Source organism: Gallinula chloropus (assembly GCF_964237585.1).
Source record: "Gallinula chloropus genome assembly, chromosome: 4".
Classification (NCBI taxonomy): domain Eukaryota; kingdom Metazoa; phylum Chordata; class Aves; order Gruiformes; family Rallidae; genus Gallinula; species Gallinula chloropus.
The window spans coordinates 38,516,748-38,543,343 of NC_140088.1; the positions used below are offsets into that span (position 1 = coordinate 38,516,748).

At 41.6% G+C, this 26,596-nt stretch overlaps 1 protein-coding gene across 1 annotated transcript; it reads right to left on the reverse strand.

The window, feature by feature from the left end:
- Positions 1–1,659: 1,659 nt before the first annotated feature.
- On the reverse strand, positions 1,660–25,043 carry BUB1B (BUB1 mitotic checkpoint serine/threonine kinase B; the record flags this gene model as incomplete). Its single annotated transcript, XM_084264191.1, has 23 exons — positions 1,660–1,910; positions 6,311–6,417; positions 6,779–6,953; positions 8,114–8,256; positions 8,868–9,029; positions 9,314–9,426; positions 9,597–9,740; positions 11,686–11,861; positions 12,366–12,652; positions 13,956–14,058; positions 14,431–14,515; positions 14,746–14,856; positions 15,861–15,913; positions 16,197–16,294; positions 17,621–17,733; positions 18,016–18,242; positions 20,353–20,447; positions 21,445–21,638; positions 21,770–21,948; positions 22,042–22,238; positions 23,336–23,480; positions 23,695–23,754; positions 24,901–25,043. 23 exons carry the CDS (start codon positions 25,041–25,043, stop codon positions 1,712–1,714), a joined length of 3,309 nt encoding a protein of 1,102 aa, XP_084120317.1. The 3' UTR covers positions 1,660–1,711.
- Between the last annotated feature and the right edge of the window lie 1,553 nt (positions 25,044–26,596).

Below are 26,596 nucleotides of genomic sequence, written 5' to 3' on the forward strand. Positions count from 1 at the left end.
CACTTCATTTTTTTTGTTCATTTGCTTTTTTATGGAAAAATCTGTAATGGCCTTACTAAATATTTCTTATTTTATAATATTTTCAGTAATTTTCTAGTTATGATAAACTGAGGTGCTTGTGCTGCTTACAAAGAGAAGACAGTGCTCTTGTGCAACGGAGCAGGAGTTGTCTTATTAGACGGAGAAGGATTAGCACATGTTTTGCTCAGAATGACAACATAAAGTCAATGCAAAGTCAACACAAGAGTAATAATGGAGTGTTTCTGCTTTAAGGTAGGCTTCACTAGGGTAAAGAGAGATTCACTTACAGATTCTGAAGACCCAAGGAAGTTCTGGTGAGAGCTCAGATTTATGCATTCAGGCTGTCCTCAAAAGCTTTCTGCCCTAATGAGGTTTATGAAATAGGTGAGGTGATAGTGAAGTTGTGTTGGCTGGAAACAGATCTTGGGATGACCAATGTTATGACCATTCCTTTCCTAAGCTACCTGGTTTTCCTACCAGTGAGAAGACAGGGAGTGAGATGCCTCAGACTGTCTGAAAGAAAGATCAGCAAAAGAAAACAAGTCTCAACTAAAAATCCTTTTAGATCTAACAAGTTTGTCACAGCTGCTCTACCAGAGATTGTTGCTCTAAAAGTCTGGATACAGCTAGATCCTTATTTCATGTGATTGCTCAACAGATGACTAAGGACATGTAGTACAGGAAGCATTATTTGAGGCATTAACAAATGAAAACAATTCCTCAGCAGCAGCTTACATGACATTTTAAAGCTTGTCTACCAGCACATTTAGTCCTATTCCTGAGTTACAAGAGTATATAAACTGTATAAAGGGACTATGAAGGCAGTGTTAGGTATCTGGAAGAGCAAAAAACCACAGCTCACAGCAAGAGGAGTAGTAATAAGACAGATGAAGAGCTTGAAAGAAGGTGGCAGGTTGTAGCAACTTAGGAAACGTAAGATTATAGAACACGGGCAGAAAATCTGACCAAATGAAAAAACACTTAAGAGTCAGTTTGCTTTTATAGGGAGAAGAAATGAGAAGACTGCACCACTGGTGTTCTCACTTACATACACACCTAAGGTACACAGCATTGTTGGTTTGGATCCTGTAAAGTTTGTTCTCGAGTAAAATAACTACAAGCCTTTGCGCTGTTCCCAGTAATGCAGCACATGAAAGGTTAATGCAGATCTCTGCCCAAAAACCTGCAAGCACTTCAGCACATATGGCAAATTTAGACTTTAATGAGACTTCTCAAAGTTGCTCCATCCAGTCAGTAACTCTAGCACTTGCAAAGTAAACAAACACTTGCACTGAGAAGCAAACACACAAGTAGGCATCTTTTTCACTCATGAATTGATCTTTTTCTTATGACAGTCACTCATGAGAGCACATTCCAAGTAGAACCATTCAAATTGTGTTGGAGTGTCCAGGAAGACATGTGTAGTCACAAAGCTGCCACCAAATGAAAGGCTTTCATATCTAGCAGCCACAAAGGATTCCCAACCAGGCAGTACTTAGGCACAGATACAAAATCGAGTCATTTGACCGTAACCAATAATGTGACAGAATTGCTAACCAAAACCACAACTTTATTGATGAAACACTGGTTAAAAGACAAACTAAACACAGAACAGAAAGGCTTCAGGAGCCTGCAGTGTGAACTAGGTATTAAACAAATCCCTCTCCATAATACAGAATGCATGTGTCCTTTATGCAATCACACGGAAGTTCTCCAAGAGGAAAGTTTCTCCCATTGCAGCTAAGGATTCACAAAGACGTTCTTGGAAATGGCTGTCAAACATGTCACTTATTTCCTCTCTTAACTCCCTCAGGAGAGACACTGAGGACTTACCATCTGCATTCAGAATTCTCACAAAAAATTTACTCCAGAAATCGCTGACAACAGCCCTAGAACAGAGAGAAGGGTTTTCAGTGACACACTGTGCACACACAACACACCCGCCAAGGTGTCCGTTTGTATTTGGCACTAAACGCCCTTTGAAAAAACAACTCTGAAATAATCATTTGTCTCACATGAGTAAGTGTAAAGGGAAGTTAGGAACATATTACTACATGCATATTTGTGGGCTCTTTTCTTTCTCCATTAGGCTTATAGATAGTAACTAAACAGTCTGGTCCACAGGTCTATTAAAACAACTGTTTCCTGAACAAGTTGGAGAAATGGGCCCATGTGAACCTCATGAGGTACTTCACCTAGGTCAGGGCAACCCTCATCATCAGTACAGGCTGGGAAATGGTGTGATAGAGAGCAGCCCTGCAGAGAAGGACTTGGGGGTTCTGGTGGCTGAGAAGCTCAACATGAGCTGACAACGCACGCTCGCAGCCCAGAAGGCCAATCTCTGGGCTGCATCAAAAGGAGCGTGGCCAGCAGGTCGAGGGAGGGGATTCTTCCTCTCTTCTCCACTCTCACAAGACCCCACCTGGAGCACAGCATCCAGTTCTGGAGTCCCCAACATGAGGACGACATGGACCTGTTGGAATGGGTCCAGATGTTGCCACAAAGATGACTGGAGGGCTGGAGCACCTCTCCTCTAAAGACAGAGAGTTGGGGTTGTACAGCCTGGAGAAGAGAAGGCTCCAGGGAGATGTTATAGCAGCCAGCCTTCCAGTACCCAAAGGGGCCTACAAGAAAGCTGTGAGGAACTTTTTAGAAGGGCATGTAGTGATAAGATTGGGACAATGGTTTTTAATTGGAAGGGGGTAGATTTGAACTGGATATTAGGAAGAAATTCTTCACTACAAGGAGGGCTGAAACACTGACAAAGGGTGCCCAGGGAGGTGGTCTTGGATGGGGCCTTGAGCAGCCTGGTCTGGTGAGAGGTGTCCCTGCCCATGGCAAGGGGATGGAACCAGATGATCTTTAAGGCCCTTCCAACCCAGATCAGTCTGTGATTCTTACAGCTATTTCTTCAAGTGTACCTGACCACTAGCACCATTCCCACTGAGCCACAGCACGTTCCACATAAGGGAATTATCAAGCATATTCTTTGAACCAACAAAGTAGTTGGCAGATTCCTTTCATGGATACAGGATAGAAGTAAGTCTTATTCCCCCACTTGCAAGTTAAGTTCACAGGTCAATATCAGAAGGAAAACTAAACAGAAATATAAGTGTTTTTTATATTTCTTACTTTTTTCCCTGCCTTCCATCTGCCCAAGATCTCGTGCAGCTAACGTTTCAAAAGATAATTAATAGTAATAAGTTCCCTCTCTCATAGATATGCCCACACAATGTGAACAAAAAGGTTAAGTGACTCATTAAAGTCTCAGAAAACTGTTATCAGAGCTAACCCTTTGTTCTACAGTCTTGTACTGAAGTCTATAGACTGCACTGCTTCTGAGTACTGAAGCATTTTCTTCTCCCCTCAAGCTAGGAGTTACATTGGCTTCTGAACCAATTATCTGCCTCTGCTTTACATGACAAAAAACAGCAGCTGCCATAGTTTCAGAAGGAATCTGGCCTGAGCTATTACACTATTTGCTAAAATAAAGTCATACGGAACAAAACAAGAAAAGCAAGATTTGAGGCTATTTTCTTCATGGCCTTAGACAAGTAAGAGGCATAGCAGAGGAGGTTCCACATCGGTAAGGATTCTAAGTAGTTACGAATAACAAAAATAGTCACCTCACAAGCCTGCACAGATGAAGTTTCCAAAAAGAATATCATGAAATCAGAAAAAATATAAGCAATCCTGGAAATGAAAAATCTCCAAATCTATTCTTTTTAGTAGTGGTAACATGCTAAAAGCCCCCTCCTTGAAACAGAAACTGACAACTTTCAAGTAATGCTCAAAGATGAAAAAGAAGCTTGATCAGAATTCCCATTCTACCTTTCCAGAAGCCTTTATTACAACATTAAGTTTTTCACATTTATCCTACCATATTTTAAGTGGCTTCTGCTTTACTGAGTGTCATTGGCCTTAGGAGAATAATTTTGTGCTCTGCCTTGCAATTCCCTACTGCTTTGGTATTTTGTTGAACCAGTAATAAAATTAGTGGCTCTACCAGCCATTCTACTATCTTTAAATCTGTTTGTTACTTAAAACCAACCAAGCCTTTTTAAAAAGCTTTCCTAAGATAAGGAGATTTGTGGTTGTTGCATTTAACCAGTTAGCCTTCTAGTCAGAAGCCTTCTTTTATTTCTTACCACCTAAATTCTCAGAACATTCTTTGAGGAAATGTTATTCCTCAAGACAATACATCTGCAGAAAAAACCCAAACTCAAATCACCCCTCAAATAAATAAGAAAAAACCCCACTTTCAAAGTAATTTATACAGTTTCTATCAGAAAGGACAGAAGTAACAAAAGTAAAATTACTAAAAGCAACAGGGAAAAGAATCCTGGGTGTTGCAAGTGTTGCTGCCCTACATGGCTGCATTCAAAGGATAAAGCACAAGATGAATATCCATTGGCTGGCTCTTCACATGTGAAAGTGCCTAAATACGCAGCCCCTTTCTGGTGGGTGAAGATTCCCTGCACTAAGAGACTTGTCAGAGATTACTTGAGAATTACTAAAAACTTCATATGAACTGGAGGAAAAAAAAAAATCACTAAGAGCCAGAGACACTGAAAGGTTACACGTGACAAAAGAAGACTGTGCAGACTCCTTATTTCTGCATGATGAAATGTCCTGTTCACACCGTTGGTAAGAGACTTCCACATAACATGTAACTAAAGTACAAACATTTCTTGGAATTCTTGATAGTGAAAAACAAGATGAATAATAGGTCTATCACAGTTTCAGAAGCACAGTAAAGAGAGGGTGGAAAATGGAGGTTCATTGTTTGTGCTCCCAACTCCACAGCGCTTTTAAACTGATGTACCCAAGCAAGCAACAAGACATTACAGCCTGGCTCCATCTAGACAGAACTCATGCCCAGGCTTTACCTTCTTCCTCCTTAGTCTCCTCTAGCCCTTCACAGCCCTCACTCCCCTTCTACACACGTCTCCCTCCAAGTTCAGCCTCCACCCAGAGCCCTACTTCTTGCAATCCAATGCACCTAGCTTTGACAGGAAATCCTTTGACCCCCTCCCCTCCAAACTCCCCTATGAGTTTGGAAGTACAGGGCTGTAATGTTAAAAGTATGTTAGGAGAGAGAAAGATCTAGTCTCCATCAATGATTTAGTTACTTTTAAATTTTTCTGACACAAAGGTGGTACAGGACACATTTACTGCCAATGTACCTTTACTCGATATTCTTCTCTTCAGAGAAGAATGAGCCTTGGTGATTTTATTCTCCCCAAGCTAGTCCTGCAAGTTAAGCATCTGAAGAACAAACAAGAGCTAGAGATACTGCATGGCATGCATAGCTGATGCTCAGCAGAAGCCTACTACCGCCTTGTAAAAACAGATTCAGGTCTGGTAAAACAAGAAGCATTTTTCCCCTGTACACACCTTACAATGAGATTTTTTTCCAGTGGTAGAATACAACAGGAGGTGTAAGAAATGCATGTTGCTAGGGAACTGGACAACACCCACACTCGTAGTACGTTTTCTTAAAGCAATGGTTATAGGAGTGTATTCATACTACAAGTGCAGCTAGTAGACCACAATCCTGAATGCAGGCATCTGTCATGTAATTTCTGTCATGAGCAGAGCACTCTGGAAAATCCTTATGGAATGCTAAGGCATAAGAGTCTGAAGGATGTGAACAAGCATTTAGTCTAAGAACAAACAAAAGGTAGATGAAAGGAGAATCATCTTAGAGTCAAAGCATGTGGCTAAAAGAGCAGAAGAAATTAACACCCGATGACAAACAACAGCTTCTGAAGAGATGCTGCTTGCAGATGCACCTTAAATTATTAATTTTAAATTATTATCCTTCTTGTGCATGCATATTGCTTCTGCAAGTGTTATAGACAGAACCCTAGCACAAGTATCTTAGTAGCCCTGCACCAAAGCCTAGAAAGAAAAATACTGGAAACCCCAAGTCATCTCAATTTCTAAATCAACACACTCATGTAATTTTCTTCTACACCACCCACTTACAAACGTCTCCAAGTCTATCAAATGACGAGACTAAAGCAGCCTGGTCTAAGAGGAAAATCAAAATAATCTGGAGTGTTGGGCTTGTACTGAAATTGCCTCCTACAGAGCACAAAGGCTACTACTACTATACACTGAACAGGTCTAGTAGCTTCAAAATTTAAGTCCCCACAGGGCAAATGCTTTTGGCAACAATGCTAAGTTCTGTGTTGTAGGCTTTGGAGGTGGTGCCGCTGTAAAGAAAATGAAGAAATTTAGATGTTTGTTCTTTCCCAGCAACCTCCTCTGCGAAAGGACTTACTTGGAAACATTTTGGTTGATTTTCCAGGTGGAATTCTCTTGATAGACCTGGACATGATCCCCAAACAGCATCAAATGGATTATATCTGCAATGCCAACCAAGTCTACCTGCAATCACAAGAAACATCAGAAAGTTCAACTTCTGTCAGTCTCTGCAAACACCGTAGATTTTGTTTGTTGTTGCTTTTACACATTTAAGCCTGAATTCATCTTTGCATCAGAATCCTCCAAATTCCCATTAAGCAAGACAACTTCAAAACATAAAACACTGGTCTTCTTGTAGGTTCCTAAATAAACCCAATAGTGACAGCACTACTAGTCCCTTTACTCCACGCCACAGATTTAATCAGATGAAAAATTCTCTTTATACAGTATTTATGGATCAGTTTTCCACATAGTTCACAAAATATGAAGAAAATAGATTAAAAAAACCCCAGAAGCTAAGATGTCCTGCTAAATAAATACTCACATGATAAGGAACAGAACTTTTTGCCAAGAGCTGTTGTCCATGAGGAGTCTGAGATACTGGAAAGCTGTTGGGCAAGCTTACTCGAGACTGCAGCCTCAAATCTAGACTGTGAGAGAAATCCACAATCTTCAGAGCCCTTGTCACCTTGTCATCATTAGCAAACGGATCGCAGATCCTGAGCAGAGGAAGCAAATGAAGCTTTAGACAATCCAAACTTCTTTTTTTAAATGAAGTTTAATAACACAGGGAAGGTAACCCTTAGCTACATCAATGCTCCCCTCTGATGGTTAGCTTAAGAACTACTGCTGAAAGGACATTCCCTGCATGGGGAACCAGCTAGCAGCCTGAAGCGGAGAGATGACGCTGGTACCTCCAGAGATGAGAAACACCAAAGGGTTAAGGATGACACTGATTTGATAACAGTTGGTGGACTAGAACAATAGAAAACAGTATAATCTTTAGCACTCTCCTTCAAGATCACAGAATACTTTATACAAGAAAGAATTCAGCTCCATAATACTTCAAAAAACTCCAACAACAAACCTTTCCTAATGTACACGCTAGGGAAGACAAGCAGAAAGGGCAGCTAGGGGTATCCCTGTAGATAAGTCTGTATCGCCAAGCCAACATACTTCTCACTATTATTCTTCCTACCTACTGTTATGCTATGAGTGTTATTTCGTAATTCATCTGATGCATTTGTCCTACAATAGTTTTTCCTACCTAAGGACCCCTATCATTATCTGAACTTTTTGACAGTTTAATTTGGTTTGCATTCACCATAGAGAAATCCAGCAGGAGCTATCCAAATCCATCAAGCCACTGCTCGATCACTGACTTGCAAAATGGGATGTGTGCACTCAAAGGGATGTGCTCCCATTGGGGTGAATGAAGAAACTATTAGAACTCCAGTAGTACAGGTATGTCATTTATAAATAAAGTCTATTAATAAAATTATCATAATAACATACATTGGGGGTGCACATGTTAGATGCCTGCAGGTTCAAAATACTTCTGAAGTTAATAGCTATTTTTAACTTATCAGTGAAGACTAAGAACAGACTCAGCGAGTTTCTAAGGGAATTTATAGGTGAATCATTAGACATTCCAAAGTTAAAAGTATGCCTTTGTTAAACATATGGGAAACAGAAGAAAGCTAGATCTGTCCTAAACAAAGTGTTTGCGCTATTTTCAGAATACACTGTAGCCTAAAGAAACCACCAGACTACAATATCGGTACCCCAGCTAAAGAGAAGAAGTTACAAGAGCACAAGAGCTATGTCTGAAGCTGAAAATCACATCTCTTCCCATATTTATTCACATAATGGGACAAACCTGTCTCCCAGAAAGAACACCTCTGGCCTCAGATCTCCATGGACAATCTCTGCTTTGTGAAGCTTCTCTACCACATCCAGAAGATTATAAACAACCAGTAGGATAATGTCCTCAGAGATGGACTTACAGCCATGAATAACGTCCTGAAAACAGGGAATAAACAGGGATCTATATGCCATTCAACCTTAGATTAAGTGAAATATTTATAGCTCACCATTTTTTCCTACTCATCTGTACAGGGATAACAGTCCAACACTCTAAATTCTTTATAACTGGATTTTACCCATAATCAGCCTGTCCAGAATTAAGAGAACCATGAGCTCTGAGAAAACTATCATTCAGAAGTGGACAAAAGATCAGGAGGAGGAAATTGAACTGAGAACAAAAATCCCTATGTAGTTCATATCATATTTACACATAATTCAAAATGCACTTAGAACACTATTAAAGATGTAAATCCTTCAGCAAGACACTAAATGCTATGATCTCGCTATTACAGACAAACTCACTGAAAAATGCCAAGTTGAACAAAAGTTTTAGATGCAAACCTTGTTGAAGAGTAACACATTGTTTTTGGTTCAGGTCGTTTATCACTCATGAATAAAAAAAATGTGAAAAACTGGTTCAAATTTGAGAAGCACATGATCTAATGAATGAGAAAGCAGCACTAACTAAGGCTACAACAGACAGTTCTAACAAAAACCAGAGGATCTAGATTGCAGGATTAAACACGTGCATTGTTTATCGTACTGACCCCCAGCGTGAAGCGATTTATATCCCTGTGCAAAATAGCACAGCCATCTTGATACAAGTAACAGCTGCAGTTCTCACTGAAGCTTTGGTCAAAGTCAGCATTCAAGCGCTCCTGTAACTGAAGTGTGATATAAAAATCCCAAGGCACAGGCTGGGAATACACCTACAAGAATGTACAGAAGAAGAACATTTATTATTGGAATAAAGCTAAAATTTCTCGTCTTCATATTTTTCTCATCCTCTTTTTTCTCCTCCCCACTTTACCAAGGAAGACATTTTCCACAGTCAAACTTATTCTATATCGACAATTAAAAAGAGGACTTGAAGTAGCAAACTTCACACATGGAACTCTGAAATTACGACCAAAATTCCTAGGTTTTACTTTATAGCAGCTGAGAAGATTTTACCATTTCACACTTCCTATATAACCACCCTCACATATGTTACCTTTATTGCAAATCCCTTTGCATCCAAATGGGGAAGGTTAGCTGAAATGGCAAAAAACATCTTGTATTCTTCATTGGTCCAGTATTCACATTTGATACAGTAAGTCTCATTTCCTAGATAAAAATTGACATTCATGAGTTGTCACAGCAAATGGATGTACCCAGGCTGCTCAAGTTATTCCCCATCCACACCACAAAACTAGTGAGGGCAAATACAAAGCGTATTTCAAATCAATTAGAACATAAATAGAACCCTTGCATGGTTGAGTATCTGGCATACCTACCTAGCTCAGTGTCTTCATCAAGCTCCATGACAGGCAGAACACCAGTCTCCAAATGAAAGTCTGAAGAGGCAGTCAGCAATTCTGGCATAGGCTCTAAAAGCTTTTTACGCTGTTCAGCGCTCCACAAGACTGGAGTTACATCACCTAGGAAGACAAGTAATAGGAACTGGTGAGCTGAAACTAGGTGTTGAGTCTCCAACTTGACTCTGTCAAGAAAAAAGCGTGGCTATTGGAAACCTTCTAACTGCATACTGATTTACTGCATCACCTTTCAGCAAGTCCATTCATCTCTCCAATAGTTTCTTGTTCTGTGGAGTGAACATAACACTCATCTTTGAAACTACTCTACAGACTAGAGCATCACAAGGTCTCAACGATTCTACTGTAGTGTCACATAAAACACCTTTCAGAAGAGTCAAAGCTCTGAATTAGGGACGTCTGCTCAGCCACAGCAGAATTCAAACTCATTTTGCAAACCTTCACTCATCTTTTTTTAATATTGATTTTGAGAGTAAGTGACCAGTGTGTGCTTTTTAAATGAAGGGTTTTACTGAAATTCACCCCTAGGTGAGGTTTTAGCTAAGAAAAAGGAAAACAAAGTTGGACTCCAGTTCTGCTGCTCACTGCAATTTTAAGAATCTAATGACTTCTCCTGGAAGACACGGAAGTTAATTACTTGTACGCCTGGGTTTATCTTCCTGCATAACAGGACAGAGAAAAATTCAATGGATGAGCTCATCTGTACAAGACCAAGGTAGCCTGAATGATCAGGCAGAGCTAGATGGCTCCCAAACATGAGCAGTTATGAAGAAGAGTTTAAGCTTTCACACTGTAAGGCAAGAATCAGAGTATCATTGGCTATTGTTATATTAATTTGAAAAGCACTTCAGTAAGATATTGGTCAGGATGTAATTCTGTGAAAGTAGATCCAGGAAACTGTGGAGGTTGAAGGCAGTGCTAATATTTACTGCTACAAACCTATAACATTTGCCAGTATATTTTACAGAAGTAAACTGACAGACATATGAATTCATTTTTCTGCTCTATGTAGCATTAGAGTCCCCCATAGAATTACTATATCCAGCTTGGGAACTATAGCCCAAGGGAGATGTGCAGAAAGCAAGAGGGGGGAAAAAAAAAAAAAGCAATGGGAATGATCAAAAGTTTTAAGAACCACCATTAAACCTTCTGAACAAATATATTTTTATGAAAAGAACCTGTAAATACTCAGAGCAAGATGCAGAGAATAAAAAAATTAGACCTATCCAAAGTATTTCAGTGACAGCACTCTGCTCCCAAGAGTTTTTTCTTGTAGGTCCTGAGCATGCTTCCTCGTAAGACAGTCTGCAGACCCAGTAACATGTTCCTCTACAGAGTAGATACACTGATAATTGTCATACAGAATTCTAATTAAAATATTATAAACTGAAAACAGAGGTGTTCAAGCAGGTTAAACACCTTGAAACCTTTACTCAATACAAACCTAGTTTAAGAGGCCAGATTTTGAAGGCTTTTTGTGACCATTCCTATTCTAACTGTAATATGAAGACAAGAGAAAAAAGGTCTTTGGCTAGAAGAAAAAAAACTACTTTAATACCAGTGATTTTTCTTCAATAAAGGAACATACTGTGAAGCAGCACAATAGTTTACAGCAAAGTTAAGAGTGTCAAAATTGTGCAACTTTCATAAGATTCAAATTCATATTCAGCACGTCAGGAGAACACACAGTATGATTACAGAGAGAAAAAATATCAAGAACAAAACAACATAAAGCTTTCTTAGAAGTTCTCACTGCTGTGGCATGTAATTTTTCATTTCAGGACCTCATTACTCCTACAGACTGCCTGCTTTAAATCCTTTAAATATTGATTTAGTATTTACATCTTTTAGATGCTGACAAGCATGCCATACTGTATGTCTCACCAGAGCTACTGACAAGGGACATGAGTTCAGTCACAAGTCAAAGCAACAGGAAGTACACAGAAAGCAGAGTAGGATATCTGAAGTACAAAAAAGCACCAGAGGTGAGGGTCAGCTGCAGACTGGGTGTTGAGTGAAACTGTTTCGTACTAACCGGAAACGTTCCCACTGGTACCTCCAGCATCAGTAACTGTTTCAGCAGGCAAGCTCTGAGCAAGCTCCAGTTTCTCAGGGATATGCAGGTATTTAATAGTAGATGTTTGTGTAAGAGAAGAAAGAGAAGATCCTGAGGAGACAGAAGAACCTGACGAGCGGGTATCTTCCAGGCTTGCTTCCATGATCGGGCTGTAAAGAGAGTCATCAACTATTCAGACTTTAGAAGATACAGTGTCTAGACACCACCAGACTAGTGACAATGAAAGTCTACTGTGCACTTTAATGTAAAGTCCTTTCCCAGCCTTAGCAGAAAACCAATAGTTATGTCAGAGCTTCAGTTTAGCTGCAAGAATCCTAATCTGCAGATGAATTTTATCTTCTCTCTCCCATTAGATATGACTGCTACAACAGAAGACATCCTGAACATCTATTACTCCCCCAGCTAGCAAAACACAAACCCACAACGCTTTTAAAGCGGCAGAGGGTTGGGTGGGAAATGACTCTTGCTCATCCTTCCTAATTACAATTAGCATGACTTCCCAGGGAAGTTGCCAAGTAAACAAACACCTCCAGCATGGTATACATGTTTGCATACTAACAGCTAGCAAATCAAACTCCCACCATGGAAAGACACTTGGGGCAGTGGGGGGAGGAGGGGGGAAGGGGCTTAAGATGTGCTTTGCTGTTAATTACCTCAGTTTATTTACAGAAAGAGCCTCATTGTACGCTCCCTCACAAACCAGCCTTTCCTGATTCAGAGGTGTGTTCTTAGATTCCGGACAGTTTTCCTTCAGGGCATTCTGTGAAAAATCAGGAGCTGGGACTCTCTGAGCTACCAGCCCATGAAAGGGCGTTGAGGCCAGATGGGCAGCCCTAACAAAGTCACACGTGTCTTCTGGGTTGGCACAAAGGGTTCTGTTCTTGTAGGAGCCAGTCACAATTGCATCTTCAGTCAGAGGTTCAATTCCATTCAGCTCATCCTGAAAAGAGCAGGAAGAGACAGTTCAAACATCTGACATAAATCTACACCATAAATCTTATTAAAAATAAGTCTTATTTAAAAGCTGTCCCACTTCTGTTGGGAAATTCAGAAGTTCTATCCATGCATGTTAATTGCCTGTATGCCACTTCCTAAGTACATCATACTGACTGTTTTTACCTTTTTTTTTAGTTTATCTATAAATGTAATGATAAAATTTGCTCACTGAATTTTAAAACTGGAATAATTACCTCCTGTGCATAGTGTTAGTTCTCCACTACCTTGATTGATCCCTTTTATGTTCCAGGTGACACTTTCCTTTAGTCATGCCAGCCCCAAAATAATCCTTCCCTTATCAGTAGGAAGAGCATTTCTCTCTTCCCTTTCTTCCACCCCAGCACATTCCAACACAAATCTGACATATATCGCTCAAATTGATTAACTGAACCTTAATTGTAATATATCTGCATATATTTTTTCCATCTAGAAAGGACAGCTGCCATGAACTATTAAACACCACCTCGTATCTACCAACCCAAAAAGGTGTTCCAGTTCAGTTATGAGCACATTATTAAAGTGTTAGCTAAAACACTGGGCACTAGACACCTAGAACACATAAACCAATGATATTGTTATCCAGACTGACTCTAGGACCAAAGTCAGCACAATGCTTATCATTACTCAACCTTATTTTTGTGTTAGCTGTACATAAAATCGTGCTCAGCTCAGAATAAAGTCCTCTCGCTCAGCCAGTCTAAAGGACTTCATCACCGCATGGTGCCACAGACGTGTATTGACATAGCAGCTACCACATCTATTGAAAGTTTTACAAACATCTGCAGCACTGCCACATACACACCCACAGCTTAGGAAACAAGATACAAAGGTTTAAGTGTTTGGTACTCCAGGTGAGGGACACAGAGGCAGAGATGCTCATTTGGATGCATGACAAGGAAAGCAGATGGAGCAGGAGGCAGCATGAAGAGTGCAATTCTTCATCTCCCAAATGTTTTAGATTTTAGATTTTCAACATGAGTAATTCTGGCTGCTATTTAATTGCCTAAAGTTTGGAAGACTTCTCACCATTATCTCCACACTGGCCACCTTAAAGCTTAATGAAAACATGACATTTCCAGTGTAATCTTAACATCACCCAATTCAAGCAGAGCCATGCCAGACAGAAGTTTAGAATCCTGGCTTATTGCACACTATGTCAGTCCAGCCCATCTCAGTTCAACAGCAGGACATTCTCTGGGGGTTTCTCCATGACAGGAAATCTGCTACGGGGCACACTGTTCCCTTACACAGGCTCCTGGTGGGATGTTCTCCTTTGCAGTTAGAGAATCTGAAGGTTTACGAACAGCAAGAGGGCGCCGAACACTTTTCTCTGTGTGACCTGCAGAACAACTAAGATAGTTGCATTCCATTAAGTATTTATTAGCGTGGCTTCCAATCTTCAACAGAGATTGCTCTCAAAAGTTAAACTCCACTGACAATTTCAATCTACCACTGACCTACCAGTAAACTGCGATATATACAGCTCCAGAATAAAGGCTGTTCATACAGCAGCTTGAGTAGGTAGTATTGAGAAGGAACAACAGAGTATATCCTCATCATAGGCTTCACAAGTAATTAAATAAAACAAAAAACCCACAACTATAAGCAAAACCCCCACCCTACATCCATACAAGAAACAGGAGCATGTTTCAGCTGCTATAGAAAGTGGTTTGATCATTCAGTTTTCCCTCTCCCTGAAATCTACATCTTGAATAATTCTACCTTTTATTCTGATTTGTCAGAGTGGAGGATTCATCAAATAGGGAGAAAAATGTAGCAGGATCCGGTGGGGGAAGGAGACCTACATCTGTAAAGAAAAACCAAAAGACTCTCATACCAACAGTTTTTCCATGACAGCGTATCCAATGCTACTTAAAACATTGAATATACCATCTTAAAAACACCAGTCCTAACAACAGGTTACAGGACTGACAAAGACACCTACTAAAAGGCTTGGTTTTGTCACGTTAAGGAACCATGGTGTTGCCACCATGTTAGCTAGCTTGCTCTTTTTCAAATACACTTCAGAATTCGTACCTCTTTTCCCAAGGCTGGCCTCACCTCCCTGCTTCTCCTGGTCATCCTCAGAGACTACAAACACATTTTCCCTTTGTGTATCTGGGCACACATCAAGAGACTGGACGATCTCTGTCAACAGTAACAGCAGTCAGTTCAGGTCACAAGGAAACTTCAGCACTGTTTTGATTCCGCCCCAGCTGGCAGCTGAGCATCCCACAGCCACCTGCTCACTCTCCCCACCATGGGGGCAGGGAAAGCATGGGGAAGAAGAAATAAATAATGGGAAGACAAAGGCAAACCGTGTGGGCTGGGATAAGGATAGCTTACTGGCACAGCAGTGGAAGGGAGGAATAACAGCAAAATATACCAAAATGGCCATAGGCAATGCAGTGATACACAATCTCACTAAACTGCACAACTCAGAACACACAGCTCAGAGCTGTCCCAAAGTCAGACTGCTCCCAAGCCATGCACCACTCCCTGACCAGCCCCCTTTTACACTGAGCATGACCTCACCATATGAAATAACCAACTTGGGTTAGTTTGGGTCACCTATCCTGGCCATGTTCCCTCCCAGCTCCCTGGGTGCACACCCCCAACCCGCTTTCTCAGTGGCAAGGCAGCACATAGAGCTGAAAAGTCCTTGCCTGCTTGGCAACAACCAAAAACATCCCTGTGCTATCAGCACTGCTCTCACCCTGACTCCCAAACACAGCACTGCACCAGCTGCCAGGAAAGAAAGTTAACTCTATCCCAGCCAACCCAGGACAAACATGTACCCCTCCCAACAACAAAACCAAATGTATAATTTTTGATTGTATTCCTCTACCACATCCCTTGAGGAAAAACAACTTAAAGTAGTATCAATCTTAATGTTAAATTCTTACCGATTTTACTGTCTGTATGTATGAGAGAGTGAAGAAAGCTCTTCAGGTACTAAAAAGATAAAAGCTCTTCTGCAAGAGTCCTTTCAATAGCAACAGTTCCCAGACCTCAGATGTCCAGCACACCTGCATTTTCATTCTCCTTAGACTTTTGGGTTTCTTTAGTTTCTGTAGCCTTACTATTCATATAAAAGAACACTTCCCTTTAACACAGCCTTCTCCTTGATGGTAAAAAATTTAAATACTTACCTTCAGGACAAGATTGTTTATGCAGTTGAGTATCTTCAGAGGCCTGGAATCCACTGTGAAAGAGTTGCAAACTTGTTTATTACATGTTACACACCATCACAAAACTTCAGTAAACTTTGTAAGAAAGGCAAGCCAAGCTGACACATGCTACTTGTTAAGATCCCTCAGACAAATAATTAAAAATATATGAAGACAGACTACAGATCCTGGTTACAGGCTGATGCTTGGGGTATTTGCCATTCTGCCTTCAGAAACAGGTTTTTAGTGATCCATGTTAATCAGAACTAATTATCCCCACAACTCTTCTCTTTGCTGGCAAAGAAAATCCTGTATTACCTTGACACCTGAGGCTGCTGCCCCTCAACTTCTGTTGCACTAGCAAAAGTAACTCCTTGCTGTCCCAAAGGTGGCGAAGCTTCTGTCGACTCTGTTGGCTGTGAAAACAAAACCATGTTTTGGTTCTATGGTGGTAAAATCATAAGCCACACAACAAGCCTCCAAGAGCACTATAACAATCCTGTGTAGGTTGTTAAATCCCCAGTGGGTTAATGGCTGTCTTTAGCCATTTTTATTTGTACTTAATTTACTTGCATGAAAAAAAGCCCCTTCTTACTACTTAGCATAATTAAGGTGCTGCTTTTTACACTTTGCAACTGTAGCTTTCACAGTAGATTTTAATTATACTGCAACTATTTATAAACAGCATTCACATAGCTCATATCAAATTCACAACACTGGTTTGTCATTATTTAAAATACTACTACAGCACAGAAACAGGATAGGAGAAACAGAAAGAATGAACATATTTTATCAGACCAACTGATCAAGTTGGGAAAGAAAAGCTTTAAAATAATTAACTTCAACTTGTTGTTTGCAACTTGTAAGAAAACCAGGGTTTAAACAGAACCTAGCAATGACAGACCAAAAGATACTTGCTGGAAAGATCCTCTGCTCAAGATTGGTCTGAGTAGGCTGGGGACAGACAAGATGAGAGGGGACAGACACAGATTGGACAGCTGACCCCAACTGAGCAAAAGGATATTCCATAATATATCACACCATGCTCAGCAATAAAATCTGGAGGAAGGGGAACATTCAGAATTACAGCATTTGTCTTCACACCTAACAGTTACATGCAATGAAGCCCTGTTTTCCTAGAGATGGCCAAACAGCTGGCTGCCAAAGACCAGCAGTGAGTTAATTTATTTTGCTTTGTGTGCTTGTAGAGTTTGTTTTACCTACTGAACTGTCTTTATCTCAAGCCATGAGTTCTCACATTTACCCTTGTGATTTCCCCCATCCAGGGCTAGCACACACCGCTTTGCCACACTTCACTTCTTTCCCTAGTTTCAGCTGCTTATGTCTTCTTTTGCACTACAAATTCTCTGTATAAAAAGGAAACTGAACAGGAATAGAGCTTAAGAGAGCAATTCACCCTGAAGTATTTGGTATAATTTTACTTAAAACAATATAGAAGTTTATACCTTAGCATAAGGTAACTTGTCCAAGTGTTAAGTAACTTAACATTTGTAACACTACTAAACTTGAAGCCTTTGAATTACATTCCTATAGGAATGTAAGGATTTGGCTTGGGGACAAGTGGGAGAATAGAAAAGAAATTTCTCTGAGCATTCATTTCCTGGTTGATATAGACTGAAGCATCTGCTCAAAAAAGTGTTAAGCCAAAGAGAAACATATTAGATGATACTTTTACTAAAATAGTAGCTATTTGTAAGAGAATAGTTAAATGAGGATAATACCTGTTTGCATGGTTGTTGCTGCTTGTCACCATTTTTCTTCTTTAATTTCTTCTCCAGCTCCTCAATTTTCCTGTTTATTTCTTCCTTCTTCCGTGCTATGGCCTGCATCTCCTCTAAGGAAGAAAAGCTTTTAAGGCACAACGTGAATTTCACGTGCAGCTTGTGGCTAAAGCCCACATTATTTTTAAGGGGGCTAAACCCTCTGGTCATCTTTCTTTGTTTCACACCTTATACATAAAGCTGTCAGAGGCTAATTTCCCCTACTAGTTAAATAACTGGTCCAGTCAAAAAAAAAAAGAAAAGCAGCTGTAACGACCAACATCTGTACATTGATAAGAAATATAATTTTCATGATTCTGTCTCAAAGTCATGTGTCATCCCATTTTGAAGCATACCATTAATTTTCTCTTTTGCTTTCTTCCTGTAGACTTCAGCTCGGATCTCTTCCAAAGAAAATTCTTCGACTCCTGCATAAACTTTCTCTTTACAGTACATCACCACCTCTTTCTTTTCCTGAGTGTCCTGCTGATGATTTTGCACTCGCTGTAGTGGGTCCTCCTCTCTCTCAGGTTTGCGAGCACTTAAAACACGGTTTATGCTGGGTTCAATTTTGCAGGGAGTCCTGGAGAAACAGGCAAATATTACTTTTGACTGTAGGTACTTTGCTATCACAGAAAAGCAAGCACAGGAGAGAAAGCATCTCGCTTGCAGAATAAAGACATTCTGTTCATCAACAGAAAAAAACAAACAGAAAAATGAATGAGAGCACATAAAAGGCAAGTGTACCAACTCAGAACGGTGTAATCAAGACAAAGTGTTAGTGATGCCCAGATCAAATAAAATTCTTATGATACTCTGAATTGCTGTGCATTCCAGAGCCGGATCTAGGTTTACTCTACCTTTGATCTATGTGACCCAAAGTGACAAGTTCTTAGTCATCCTACAAAACAGAGTTTATCTGGGAGGAAAAAGGAACCACAGGGAAAAATCAGCAGGATTTAAATAGGGATCTTGGACCAGATTATGCCCAGCATTTTAGATAAAGAAGAAAAGGGAAGATTTAAGATGCAGTAAGAGGGGAGATCGCTCAAGTAGAACGTTTTGCACTCTGAGTGAAAGAAATCAAGTGCCCCATTACAAACAAGCTCCCATCACTGTACAGTGGAAGGAGTCTGAAGCAGCCAGTTTCTCAGCTTCCAAGTGCTTTCAGAAAAGGTGCTACAAGCTAATTTCAGGAGAGGGGAACCAGAATTTGTACTGTTTTACAGATACCAGTAATTCGCATGACTCCAGCAATTATCTTTACCTCTATAAAAGATGATCTGAAAACAACCTTAAAAACACTGTTAACTGCAGTCTAAGGAAATAACTAGCTCAAAATAAAACAGTGCACAGTTGCAAAACAAACCAGATGTCTTGGATGTGAATGACTCACAACACTACAACTATCTGGGAGATTACAAAGCAAACAGGTGTTCCAAACGGTTGGGGTGTTTGAAGTTATCTTTTTGAGGGTGGGGGCTTATTCCAAGATCACCTAAGGGTTCTTCTACCCAAATCTCCAGATGACAACTGATGGCACAATATGCCTCACATTTATGATTTCAATGCAAGACTTTCAGAGTTTGCTGGCAGCCACAGGCACTATATCACAGAGGAAACGGACTCAGATGCAGACACCTCAATTTTAAACTTTCAACTATGCAGTATAAAACTACGTGCAAACTATCTACTTGCAGCTAACTTAGCATGATGTCCGGCTCCCACACACTCCTTCCTTTTCTTGAGCATAAAAGGATCCTGCCTTCTGTAAATAGTAAGTTTTCATCTGAGAGACCACCACGTTATAAGATTTAATTCTATTTAATTCTATGGCAGCACTGACTTTGAGAAGCAGGAAGTCTTACAGCTACAACTGGAACTTCATTTTTTGCATATTGTGACACTAAACTATGGTATGTCCTTGGTCAGAACTATTCTGCAGTCCACATGCAACACAGCAAGCAGACAGGAAAAAAAAAAATCTACACTTAGGCACCTTTCAGCATTCTTTAATCACACACAGTTCAGAGCCAAGGAAGCTGCCTGTAATATCAAACATTCTTTTTTGACTCTCTCTTAAGAGAAGCCTATGTATTCTGCAGCCAGCACTAGCCACAGAGAACAAATAGTAAGTAGCTTTGCAAAATAACGCATTTTCCACTGCTCTTACAAAACAGAGCAACCCAGTCTCTCAGGGTTTATCAGCATTTCAGTGAGCACTGTGCAAGCAGGAAAGTAGTTTCAGACAAAACAGCATACTCCACGACCTGAGCAACACCGTTGTCATGGAAACTTTGGATAGCTAGTTTCAGAATAAAACTCCATATAGATTGAGCACTGAGTTCCCAAGATAAAGTAAAACAGCAATAAGGCTGTCTCAAGAGAGGCTCTATCTTGAGAGGTAACTGTGTTTTTATGTAAACACAGAATTAGGCTACTAAACTAATTAGCATATACACATATATTATAGGCTCTCACATAATGAGCAGTGATAGTCAAATACTTCCCACGTCCCTGTGCATCCTTCACTGAAGCATCTCCACCATCAAGCTAAAGCACAAAGAGCACTGACAGGTTTTTGTGCTTAATTCTTGTAGATCTAGAGGCTCTACTACTTGGCAAAACGAGTCAGTCTTACAAAGCAGCTTTGATAACTTCCAATGCCACCCTGTTTCAAACTGAACACTCACATGACTTGCTGCTGAGCTGACTCTTCCACGTACGGCGTGAAACTGGGCAGCGGGCAGGGCACTTCAATGCCAGGATTTGCACTGCTGCGAGAACGCTGAGGAATCAGAAGTCAATGTTAGCAGTTTAAAGATTAACTTTTAAGCACTACATTCCTCTATAATCTGGATCAACCTGTTCCCAGAGTTTGGCTCATTTGTAGTTTTTGCAATTACAAAACATTAAATCTGAGAGACTTCTTCAATAATAATAGTTTACAAGATTAGTTCCATTCCCATACTTAAACAGTTACAGACTCTCAGCTGAGTACTAGCACCTGAAAAGTAAGACACACTCCTCCCGCACGTCCTCATCAGTACCTAGTTTCTGTTATTCTGTAGCATCACTGGTGAAGCTTGTGTATTCCAGTCGCTCCTCATTTGTTTTCCAGAAATGCTACAGGGCTCATTTTTCAGCCCAGACTCTCCCAATTCTATGACAGTATTCCTTCTGCTGCCCTCCAAGAATCTCCAGAGTTTTCAGTTTTCCCTCTCACATTCCAACACCACAAAAGCCCTCTAACTGCTTCCAGGGTCAATGATTTAAGAGAAGAAAAGTGAAATTTAATCTGACAACATTCTACTCTCATCTGTCTACTTGAAATTCCTCTACACTGTTAAGCATATAAAAAGTTACATGGTGGGGATATTTCACAACCTGGCCTCTCTTTCCTAGCATTTTCCAAACTGTTTACTTAGCCATCTTCACACTGGCAATAAAAAGAGAGAATCCTTTTTCTTCTGAGCAGGTTTTAATACATGTAAAAGTTTGCAGGTTATTCTTTCACTGTAATACAAGCCAGAATGAGCACCACACTTCACTGAAAGGGAATAAGGCATCCTCAACTCTTCTGTTGCTGCATATATTTATTTATAATTAAGCCTAATGAGTTCATGAAAGGGGGAACTGTAATCTAGAAAGATCTCTAGTTACAGATAGACACAAACTCCAGGCAAGGGCAAGAAGAAAAAAAATCCAAAAATCAGGGATAAGAAGCAGTTTACAACACACCTCCTCCTTTTTTCCCCCCCCAGGTCCATTCTGAGACCCCTTACCCTGCCAGAGTTCCAAGGGCCTGCACTGAGTTCGTTCTCCTTGGCCCTCGGAACTGGAGGTGCTGTCCATGGCTGTGACGTACGGACGGGGATCTCAGGTCCAGAAGCTGAATTTTCATCAAACACAGCAAAACCTGGATTGTTTGAAAGCTGCTGAGAACTTAGAGTCTGGAGGCTTCTGCCTTGCTTTGTGGCTATGAGGGGGAGGAAAAAAAGGCATATTAACCCTTAAATTATCTCATTCAAGTGCTACAGCAAAAAAAAAAAAAAAAAACAGGATAAAACTCTTCTAATAATAATCTGTGGTTCCAGCAGCTGAACGTACTTTTAAGTGCATCTCCAACACGACTAATTGGAGCTCTCACTTTTTTCTTCCCTCTGCCTTTTAGATCTGCCAGTGAACTTCTCTGAGGTTCTGCAGCTCCCAGAAGATCAACCTCTCTTTCATCAGGAGGATCCTCAAGTTCCAAAAGCGTCTGCCGAGAAACACGGGTCTGAAACTGCCTGAAAAAGACATTGGAGAAGTCAGCATAAGCGTCACTGTATCTGTCACTGAAGCACATAAGACTAAGCTCTTCCCTGTTGCTGGAAGCTTACCTGTGATGGGACTGGAGTTTGTCCAAAGGCTGAGCCTTACGCTGTAAACCTTCCTGGAATATCATATCTGCTTTCTTAAAACTTCCTCTAGCCTCAAGTACCTCTGCCCACGTGATGTAGAGCAGTGCCAGCGTCGTGCCAATTTCCTGGCTGTGTAGGTAACTGTACAGATCCAAGGGCTCATTGCAACAATCTCCCTGGAACAGCCAAAGCATTTCAGTGATCGCATTGCACTAAAAAGGATTCCAAGCCCATGTCTACGTTTTGATGCTTCCTGCAAGAGGCATCCTTTTGATTTCAACTCAAGCCTTACAGGAGCCACCGTAAGCCAAATACATACAATTAATTATATCATGTCACAGCACACAAGGTAAATCAAAGTAATTCACTAGAAAAAGAATAATGATAAAAACCTCTGACTGCAATATTTTTCAATATTACTACCAATCCCTTAATTGTATTCACTTACTACTATTAATTTATTTACTATTAATTTTAATATGTTACTACTATTGCTACTATTCTATTCAATTACTACTAGAATTAAGGGATTGGTAGTAACACTACTACAATTGGTAGTAATATTTAAATAAAAACCTCTAACAGCAGTATTTTCCAATATTACTACCAATTGTAGTAGTGTTACTACAAATCCCTTCATTCTAGCCTACATATTCGAAGTCAGTCATTTCTTAGGTATTTTTAGGTCAGTAAATGAACTATGTCATACCAGCAACCCTGATAATAGTTATTTTAACTTTATCTAAAAAGGACAACATATTTCTTCAGAGTTTTGGAATTGGTAAATCCACTCAGGAAGCTAAACCTGCAGAAAAGCCACTTTAAGAAAATGAGAACAACAAAAAATATAGCAATGGAGAGGCAGAGCAAGACCACAACTCATCTTGATTTTGCTTAAATGCATGATGTGGATTACAAGACAGCTACAAGTTAAAATAACTGGTAGGACAGATATAACACCGAAAATATATCTTCCAATCACTTTCTCTTCTCCTTAAATAAACCATCAAGCTCTACACATTCAAATTAACTTTTCCAAAACAAAATTCGTGGAGTTTGTGGCTGTCTAACCTGGCCAGAAGGTCTGAATAGCCTATCAATAATTAAAAGTGGAATTCAGGAGTATATTACATGTTTGTAAAGAGATACTTCTAATGTTGCACCTGCTGTACATGTTCAACTGTTGTTGTAAAACTCAGCTCGACTGTGTGCAGATGATGGGACAAGAACCCAGAAAAAGCAGCATCAAGACATTCACAAAAAACCCACTCACAAACTTGAGCCAGAGATTAAGATAGCGAGGATCTTTGTAGTATCGCTGCTGCTCACTGAGCGCTTTCACTGCCCTTTCCAGTATCGCTGTGAGATTACTCTCCTTTCCACCCTGGGGGAAAGTTTGCTCTGTCCACTTGATATACCTAGAAATGAAACACGTTCTTAGGAAGTCGGTTCTGGACAAGATACAAGGTTTCTGTTTCTGCACAGCATGTGGAGATTTAGAAAAGAAAACTGGGCATAGAACAATATGTTGTTTTTCAATAATTTAAACTCTTACAGCATTTATTTTTTAATGAATGTCTACAAGGTTATCTGACCTTTCTATTATTTCTTCTGAAAGAAGAGGAAACTCACCGGTCCCAGACATCCAGTGGATCATCTCCAGAATAAAATCGGATTTCTGATTCAAACTCCCTAAAAAAAGAAATAAAAATTATCTATCCAATAAATACATTCAGCTAATTAAAGATGTTTTCCACACTGTAAACCTGGATCTTCACTCTCACTGAAACCATTTTGTAGGTTTATTAAAAAAAATAATTTCCCACTACCCCAAAGCTTATACAGTGTCTTTCAACAGGATACTTTATTCTGTTAGAAAAAGTTATTAGCAGACAGGTAGAATGGGAAGGTTTTGTATGAAATGTCCTGTAAGTATGGAATGAGGTTGGAATACACACAGAGAATGATGGGAAAGCCCAATGATCAGACAACTACAGGACTGAACCAGAGAACTCAGGGAAGACACATCTAAGTGATCAGACTGTCATCACCTTGTCTCATTTTTCAACTCCCATCCATCATTTCATCCCTACACCATGACTTTATCCTTGGGCAGCACATCAAGAAAGAAACCCCTCTTGAGTTTGACAAGATCATTAGCCCGCGTTTAGCGGTGGCTCAAACTTATAAAAACATTTACATTGCAAAAGAGCTTTAAGATCAGCAAGTCCAGGTCCTGTTGCATTCCCCAGGCAGACCCTTGTTCTTGGAAAGCTCTGCTCAAATGTAATGCCTCAGATAATAGAAATATAACTGAATAGGTTTGGGATGCCAGATGCCTCTTGAAGTCATACAGTCGCATCTGTGGAATGCGGCATGAAAGACAGACCAAGTCCAGGCTGACTTTGGCCACTCGGGTGTCTTTGCAATCCAGAAAAGACATACAAAGATACTTGCATATTGCCTACACTACAGCAGTAGGAAGTATTGATCTCCTAAGATATACCCTACTTCAACACGTTGTTGTAGGAAAGGTAAAGTTTGTCTTCCTTGAAACCTTTAAGCATTTTTCTTGACAAGTATATTTGAAAGCACAACTGAATCTCCCTAGCACTTGCTGCTTAAGTGCTCGCTCCACTGCAAACCTAAAAGCTGTCATCTATACTGTACAGGGCCCACAGCACGTGGTCCTACATACCCAAAACACAATAGCAGCTTAGACCTCAGTTACTAAACTTCTTTTATGCTCTTTTTAATGCTTACAGTTAAATAACACACACAAAAAAAGAGAAGGATGCAGGACAACAAGGGGAAAGAGAGCATCAAGACACTACTCACTGTTTTTTGAGCTGAACTGCAGTGTGGATGGAGGTGTCCTGCTGAGCCAGTGCTTCCTGCAAGGTGGACATGACACGGCCCTGCCGGAGGGGCTGCACATTCTCTTTGCTCAGCTCCCACTCATCGTTGCAGTCCTGAGACATGACAGCTTCTCCTTTAAACTCTGCAGCAACAACAAAACCAACAGGGAATCGATTCATTAGGTAGGATACTAACCTAAAACCTGACAGCTCTGGCTATCATTAGCCAAGCCACCGTGCGCCTTCTGCGTAGCCATAAGCACGCTGTTCAGGGTCCCCCACTTTCAGGGGGAGTTGGTTATTTAATTCCCCTCCGCAGAAATTACATTAATCAAGAGGTAAGCAACTCCTTACAACCAAGGACGGCTGGCAGGCGACGCTAGCAGGAAAGGCTACAAGGTTTAGCTGTTCCCCTCCACACTTGCAGGCCCCTTTCCTCCTCCTCCGGAGTTCACCACCGTCCCTGCGGCCGGCGAGAGAAAGGGGGCTGCGGCCGAGGAGCCGGGGCAGCCGCGGACACCGAGCCTGGCCCCTCGGGCTCTTCACCTACGAGCAGCTGTAGCCGGCTGGTAGGAGAGCCGAGTCTCGGGCCCTGCCTCCCGGCCGCGAGGGGCCGAGGTGGGTGGACAGCCTGCCCCACGGCGCGCAGAGAGCGCGGGCTCCCCGCTAGAGCCGGGCTCCGCGGCGGCGACGGTTCGCCCCCGGGACGCGACCTCCGCTTCTTATCCCTCACGCCGACATAAGGGGCCCCGCGCTCTCCCGGCCGGAGGGAGGGAGGAAGGGAAGAGGGAGAGGGAGAGAAGCGCTCCCTCCCCACGCCGCCCGCCACAGCCCCACGCACCGAGCACAGCCGCCTCAGGTCCGCGCGCGAGCCCCGCACCGTAACGGCAGCCCCCGCCTTAGCCCCCTTGAAAATTCAAACCTCAACGGCCGCCAGCGGCCTCCCCATTGGCCACTCGCTCCCCGCGCCGCGCTGGCCCCGCCCCCGGCCTCACTTTCCCACTGCATCACGGGAAACCGAGTTCCCCCCGCAGCCGGCTCACGCCGCCGCCGGTGGGGAAAGGTCCGTTACTACCTTTGTAATCAGTTAGCTGACAATTAACGCCAGCTGCCAGGCGGAGGCGGTGGGAGACCTGCGCCCGTGGGTTGCGCGCGTTCCCATCGCCTCCCTTGCCCGGCTCTGGTGCTCGCGGAGGGAGCGTGGCTCCGCCAGCCGCCGCTTCCCCGGATGTCTTGCCAGAGGGTCAGAACCTGGCTCTGGCCTTCTCTGAGGGGAACACGCCGCCTTTCGGCACGCAGCTGCCTTCCTTATCCCCAAAACATCGCTTTCCCGGAATCCCTGTCAGATACGATTACGGGACCCCTCAGAACCCCCCAGAGCCCCCACGGACCAGGGTGCCCAAAGCCCCATCCAACCCGGCCTTGTACCCTGCCAGCGATCCACAGAGGCACCTCCAGCTTCTCTGGGCAGCCTGTACGAGGGCCTCCTCCCTCCCCAGGACGGATTCCTGCCTCCCAGCTCCTCTCTGTCTGCTCCCAAACTGGCTCCAAATAACCTCTTCATTCGGAAGAGAAGTGCATGTTCCTAGGAGCTGGCTAAACTCAGCCCAGCCCAGAGGTGGTATTGCTGCAATAATGGGATTATCAACCCGGTTAATCTCCTGCTCTCCTAAAGC